The sequence below is a fragment of the Homalodisca vitripennis genome, unplaced genomic scaffold (genome assembly GCF_021130785.1).
Source record: "Homalodisca vitripennis isolate AUS2020 unplaced genomic scaffold, UT_GWSS_2.1 ScUCBcl_2841;HRSCAF=7962, whole genome shotgun sequence".
NCBI classification, from domain to species: Eukaryota; Metazoa; Arthropoda; class Insecta; order Hemiptera; family Cicadellidae; genus Homalodisca; species Homalodisca vitripennis.
In genome coordinates, this window is record NW_025778954.1 from 39,024 (window position 1) to 46,881 (window position 7,858).

General features: G+C 33.2%; 1 protein-coding gene across 1 annotated transcript; it reads left to right on the forward strand.

The window, feature by feature from the left end:
- Positions 1 to 2,808: 2,808 nt before the first annotated feature.
- Positions 2,809 to 5,983, forward strand: LOC124372283. Its single transcript, XM_046830662.1, has 2 exons — positions 2,809 to 3,008; positions 4,749 to 5,983. The coding sequence occupies exons 1-2, from the start codon at positions 2,837 to 2,839 to the stop codon at positions 5,843 to 5,845; spliced, it is 1,269 nt and encodes a 422-aa protein (XP_046686618.1). The 5' UTR covers positions 2,809 to 2,836; the 3' UTR covers positions 5,846 to 5,983.
- Positions 5,984 to 7,858: the final 1,875 nt, after the last annotated feature.

Below are 7,858 nucleotides of genomic sequence, written 5' to 3' on the forward strand. Positions count from 1 at the left end.
AAACTACTGAATTTCATTATGGTTATTTATTCGGCAAATTTAATTAAATTTTTAATTATAAATTGTTGTTGATGTTGGAGTGATTTATATTGGATCCGACAGACTGCGCTACGACACGTAATACAAAGTGAACTGATACTTAACAGATGTGAATATTTTCAGCTAAAGTTCACCAAACAGGCAGAAACATTTGTTTACATTTAGATTACATTATTATAAAGTGCTTGATCAGTAGTCTAACGCAGATTGCAAAGTTAAATTTTCACCAATTAATTATTCTATGTAAACATTATAATATTACAACACAGCCATACGTTTAATCAATAATAGTCTTGAAAGCATAGAGTAAGCATGAACATATAAAAATAACACCACTTCTTATTTCAATATATTCTGTACTCACTTTGGAGGATAGTGATTATCCAGATATAAAATTGGAGGTTTTATCTTTTACCTGAAATTGACAGTTTGTGCTGCTATCATTGTGTGTGTGTTGTTTTGTAAGGTTCATGTTTCAAAAGTAAATACGGCAAATAACATTAAAATATAATAGAATGAAGTTATAAAAAGTGTACTACGTGGCCGCGTTATAAGTTTATAAAAGCCAACAGGCAAAAAGAAAAAAAAAAAGTAAAACATTGTGTAATTATTGTGTGAATGCTAAAATTGTAATAGTACATTAATAGAGATTATTGGTCGCATTATCTCAAATAACCTAAGTAGCATACAAATCAAAAGGTTGTGTTTCTATGTGTGAATAACTATTGTTAACATTTTAGATAATTAAGTTTTAAACTAATGGACAGATTTAAAATAATTTGTTGTAATTTACATTTTCCATCTGCAGTCAAAATTGGTCAGATAAGTTCAAATTAAGTAGCATCCAAATCACATGATGTGTGAATAACTATTGTTAATAGTGTAGGAATTGGTTTTAAATTAAATTAAATTTAGATAAGCTAATCAGGAATATCAATAGAGGTTATCCAGATATAAAATTGGCAGTTTTAGTAAAATACACTTTTAACTTAAATTTGTAAATATTAAGTGTGCACCGATTGATCAGTTAATTTTTTTGTTTATAAATAAATTGTTTTTTATCTTGGTATGTTTTAAATTGGATCCAGCAGAATGTGCTACGATCGCAGTTTCAAATGTTTTTCTATTTTAATTCCAGGTTTTCCCGACAGTTTGTGCTGCTATCAAATTTGTGTGTTGTTTTGTATCATCGTGTAATTATTGTGTGAGTGCTAATTGTAATATTAAATTAATAGAGAATCACATGTGTCAATAACTATTGTTAATAATGTAGGAATTGGTTTTAAATTAAATTCTGTTGGCCATTTCTGATACTATACTGTAATTTTAAATAACTATAATGAAATTCAGTAGTTTAGATAGGCTAATCAGAAATATCAATAATTCGATTGAGATGGTGGCTGCTTATTATACTTCAGCCTTTAAATAACTGTAATTTGGATCGTCGTTTTAGTAGTTTAGATAGGCTATTCAGATATATCAATAATTCAATTATGATGGTGGCCACTTATTGTACTTCAGACCTATAGGGAATACTTATTTAGTATATTAGATAAATTAAATTCTGTTGGCCAGTTCCGATACTATACTGTAATTTTAAATAATTATAATGTAATTCGGTAGTTTAGATAGATTAATCAGAAATATCAATAATTCGATTGTGATGGTGGCCATTTATTGTACTTCAGACCTATAGGGAATACTTATTTAGTATTTTAGATACCGTAGTCTACGTTGTTATACATTTTTATCTAGAAGTTACTTAAATAAAATTACATATTCAATAACTTCCTCATATTCATTGTTTACTATTATACAGAATTTTATTTTTACAGAAAAATGCCACGTCTTCGTGGAAGAGGACGAAATATTGGTCGACGTACTCGACACGCACAATTGGCCCATGATCGTCGATTGAATAGAACAGATCAAGAACACTCAACGGATAATGTAACTTTAATGGATCAAGTTGCACGTACACGTGCAAATGAAAATTCAGAACAACGGAATCAACGTCTCCGTGCTAATGCATTAAGACAACGTGAGGCACGTCAACGAACGACCAATGCACACAGAGAGCGTAACCAACGGCGAATGCAAGATAGTCGAGCATTGACACGAGCATATCTTAATCGTCTCGCATTTGAATATGACCCTGAAATAGACTATTCATCACATGTACTAATTATGATCGGCAGTATGGACAAAGAGTGTCAATATTGTCATGCTTTGAAGTACAAAGATGAAACAGCTGGTTTATGTTGCACATCTGGAAAAATTTCACTGCCACCATTAAAACCACCACCTGAACCTTTAAAATCACTATTAGCTGGAACCACATCTCAATCAAAATTGTTTTTTAAAAAAAATTCGTAAATTCAATTCTTGCTTTCAAATGACATCATTTGGAGCAACAAAAATTGTTCGTAATGAAGATGGACGTAATTTTGAATCTACATTCAAGATTCAAGGTCAAGTTTACCACCAAATTGGTTCATTGCTTCCAATGCCTGATGCTGATCCAAAATTCTTACAAATTTATTTTATGGGTGATGAGGAGCAACAAACCCATATGCGCTGTGTATACAATCATATGGAGCAAATGGAGGAACGAGAAATTGTGGACATTTTGGAAACGTTTTTTCTAAACCATAACCAATTGTTACGATTGTTCAAGACTCTTTCTAACAGACTGGAATACGACAACTACGTCATTGTTATTAAAGCAGACAAAGTGCCCCATGGTGAGCACGCAGGCACATATAATGTTCCAACTCTTAATGAAGTTGCAGTTGTTATGGCTGGTGATCCATGTGAACGTCGAGATATTCGCATACAACGCAGAGATAACACGATGCAAATAATTCAAGACAATCATCGTTCTTATGATGCACTGCAATATCCATTGATATTTTGGGAAGGAGAAGATGGATATCATTTAAATATTAAACAACGGAATCCAACTACAGGTAAAACTTATAGATTATTATTATTTATAGAATAGAATAGAAAATTCTTTATTTTACTGCAATACAATTTAGTACAATAAATACACATTTACAACTCTACATGAATATGTATTTTACACCCTTAAACATGTACAACAATAAATAACTATATTATACTTAAAGATAATTTTTAATTGATTCTTAGAGATGCTATTATACATGTTAGACGCAAGAAACAACCGAAAAATCCCCCGCAAAAAACCATTCCATAATAAAAACGGCATGACATAAATAAAACTATCAACATATTTTACCATCAAGAAACTTTGACTTATTACAAACAGTCCCTCGCAAAGGGCGCCCCAGTCACCCCAAACATCCAAAATACAATATACTTATATTTAAATTTAAATAATAGTTGTACATTGACTACATTATTTGAACAAACCATGATAAAAAACACTCAAGTTTTCCAACTTAAAAATTGGTTGCAAATGAATACTCACTATGTTTTCATAACTAAGCAAAATAAATAGGTTATCCCCTACGAAAATTCCTGTGGTGGGATCGCCAGCACGTTAAAATTATTAAAGATTAAAAAACGGCATGACATAAATAAATAAGTATATTATTAAACTATCAAAATAACTAAACATGTAATATCTGTGCAATAGTAAGTTAAATTAAATATAATTAGAACCACATACAAAATAATATGTTGCGAACCTAACTATTTGCAATTAAAACTGTTAATAATGCAGTTGCAATAGTGTTCTATTGTACAATTTTCAAAACAATATCTAGATTTTCTGTAATAAAAAGCCACTTTCTTAAGTTAGACAAAAATTGATCTATATTAGAAAAAATTTCAAGTTGGTGGATGATTGTATTAAAAACTCGGAGTGCAATACTACTGTAAAAATTTTGATACGCTGCTGAATGTGATTTCGGAACATGCATTACTTGACATCGTCTTAAGTTATGGTTTGTACTACGAGTCATTACGGAGAAAGCTGTACTTCTTACAAAAAATTGTTTTAACACTTTATAAATAAATAGATGCTTTAGTGGAAACAATTTCAAATCAAGAAAAATCGGCCAGGCATGCTCAAGCTTTCCCTTTCCTGCAATCACACGGACAAAGTGTTTTTGTAATATAATAATAGGATAAAGTGTCGATTGGTAGGCTCCGCCCCAGCAAGCAATTCCATACCCCAGCCTGGATCCAATGAGAGCGTGATACACATTGATCATAACCTTCCTTGGACATAATTGTCGAAGCAAATAAAACTTTCTTAAGCTACTGTACAGTTCCTTTTTCAATTTTAAAATATGTGACTTCCATGTTAGCTTACTGTCGATAATCAGTCCAAGGTATTTAATACTATTGTTCTGTTCTATAATCATGCAATTGCACTGTTGGTAGGTATTGTTAAAACAATTAAAATCATGGAATTTCAAAGGTGTTTCCAAATTGTACTCTGTCTTTAGACCAAAAATTAAAAACTTTGTTTTTTCACTCAAAATCATGTAATTTTTATCAAACCATAAACGTAATAGTTTTAAATCATTCTCCATTTCATTTTTCAAGGTGTTTAAACATTAATTTTAAAAATAAAAGCTGTGTCATCGGCAAAGGCAAACACGCGACCCCTGAAGCGCCCATTACACAAGTCATTGATGTAAATCAAAAATAAAACTGGATTATTCTTTTTTTTAACCAATCATTTCTGTTTATCTTAAAAATCTTTTTATTTCCAGGTGAAGAACTGATCAAGAAAGTTAGTGCGATGAACTTCTACGCATACCGGTTGATGATTCGTGCTAATGAAGAAAATCACATTCTCCGATGCAGACAGCTATTTCATCAGTATGTAGTCGATATGTATGTTAAAATCGAAAGTGAGAGGTTACGGTATATAAAATTTAATCAAGTAAAACTTCGTTCTGAGGAATACATTCATTTACGTGATGCTGTAATCGGTAACGTAGATGCAACGAATGATATAAACAACATCGGTACCGCATATATTCTTCCATCATCATACATTGGTAGTCCGCGTCATATGCAAGAATATATTCAAGACGCCATGACTTACGTACGTGCATACGGCCGACCAGATCTTTTTATCACATTTACGTGTAATCCAAACTGGGATGAAATTAACATTTTACTGTTGTCAGGTCAAACAACAATGCATCGCCATGATATTACTGCACGTGTGTTCAAACAAAAATTAAAATCTTTGATGAATTTGATTACACATCACTCGGTATTTGGTGAAACACTATGTTGGCTTTACTCTGTTGAATGGCAAAAACGAGGTTTACCTCATGCGCATATTTTGATTTGGTTAGTGGATAAAGTATGCCCACAAGAAATTGACAAAATTATTTCAGCGGAGATTCCGGATCCGAATTTTGATAAAGAATTATTTAACATTGTTACTACTAATATGATCCATGGTCCATGTGGTACTCTAAATATGGTGTCACCATGTATGGATAATGGGAAATGTACAAAACGTTTTCCAAAACCATGTCAAACTGATACTATCACCAATATCGACGGTTATCCATCTTACCGTCGTAGAGACGTAGACAATGGTGGTCAATCATATGAATTACGCCTGTCAAACGGTGTAAGAGTAGATATTGATAATCGCTGGGTGGTTCCATATTCACCATTGCTGTGCAAAACCTATAAAGCACACATAAACGTTGAATTATGCAGTTCGGTGAAGTCTATCAAATACATTTGTAAGTACGTTCATAAGGGCAGTGATAAAGCTATATTTTCTGTTCAAAATGTAAACGACAATGATGAAATAACACGTTATCAATTGGGAGATACATAAGTAGTAATGAAGCTATTTGGCGCATTTTTTCGTTCCCTATACATGAAAGGAATCCTGCTGTTATACATTTGGCTGTGCACCTTGAAAATGGACAGCGTGTTTATTTTACAGAACAGACTGCAATACAACAAGCTTTAACAGCTCCAAAAACAACTCTTACTGAATTTTTCAACCTTTGTAAACGACAAGATGTTGTTGGTCAATTCGCAAAGACGTTACTGTATACTGATGTTCCTAAATTTTTTACATGGAATAAACAATCAAAACGTCGGGAACCACGGAAACGAGGCATTCCAGTCCCAGAGTTCACCAATATATTTATGACAAATACTCTAGGCAGATTATATACAGTTCATCCTAAGCAACGCGAATGCTTTTTTCTGCGTTTGTTATTGGTTAATGTTCCTGGACCAACATCCTTTCAATATTTGCGAAAAGTAAATGGTATTTTATATGACACTTTCTTTGATGCATGTTGTGAGTTAAATTTATTGGAGGATGATAACCATTGGGACCTCACACTTGCAGATGCAGCACTGAGCTCATCCCCACAGCAAATTCGTCAATTATTTTCAATAATATTGACAACGTGTTTTCCAACTGAAGCATCTACTCTGTGGAACAAATATAAAGACTCAATGAGTGAAGATATTTTGCATCGTATTAGAGCTACTAATCAAAATCCCAACATTGAATTCTCAGAAGAAATATATAACAAGGCATTAATAATGATTGAAGATATTTGTACTCTCATTTCGAACATGCCGCTCATCCATTTCAACATGCCAGCACCGAACCGCCCAGCAGCAGATATCATCAACAGCGATGTTCAACGTGAACACCAATTCGATATGACTTATTTGGCTACTTTTGTTGCTAATAATGAACGATTGCTTACTGTTGAGCAACGAAATGTGTATGATCGAATAAACGTATCATTTGCAGCACAACAAGATGGATTCTTTTTTTTGGATGCACCAGGTGGCACTGGAAAAACATTTCTCATCTCACTGATACTTGCGCGCATTCGATCACAAAATCATATTGCATTGGCAATTGCTTCATCAGGCATTGCAGCCACCTTACTTGATGGTGGACGGACTGCGCATTCAGCACTTAAATTACCTTTAAATATTCATACAAATCCCGAAGCAATGTGTAACATAAATAAGCATTCAGGCATGGCAAAAGTTTTGAAAAAGTGCAAAATTATTATCTGGGACGAATGTACAATGGCCCACAAGCATTCGCTTGAAGCTCTCGACAGATCCCTAAAAGATATCAAAGATGATACTAGGCTTTTTGGTGGTACTCTACTTCTGCTGTCTGGTGATTTCAGACAAACATTACCCGTCCATTCCACGTGCGACATATGCGGACGAAATAAATGCATGTTTGAAAGAATCTTATCTATGGCGAAGTGTCAGCAAATTATGCCTTACTCTTAATATGCGCGTTCAACTTCACAATGATCCATTAGCGTCAGAATTCTCTAAAATATTGTTAGACATTGGCAATGGTAAAGTTCAATTTTATGAAAATACACAATATATAAGACTCCCAGAGAATTTTTGCAACATGGTGGCTACCAAAGATGACTTAGTAAAATGTGTATTTCCAGATTTGCAACATAATTATACCAATCATGCATGGCTATGTGAGCGAGCTATTTTAGCCGCAAAAAATTTAGATGTTGATGCAATCAATTTTAAAATACAACAATCTTTGCCTGGTAATGAAATTACATTCAAATCAATTGACACCGTTGTTGATCCTGATGAAGCTGTCAACTATCCTGTAGAGTTTTTAAATTCACTGGATTTACCTGGAATGCCACCACATAATTTGCGATTGAAGATTGGTTCACCAATAATTTTGCTTCGGAATTTGAATGCTCCGAAATTGTGTAATGGAACGAGACTGGTCATAAAAAAAATCATGGCCAACATTCTTGAAGCCAGTATTTTAAGCGGAAGATTTCAAGGTGAAGTTGTACTTCTACCACGGATCCCA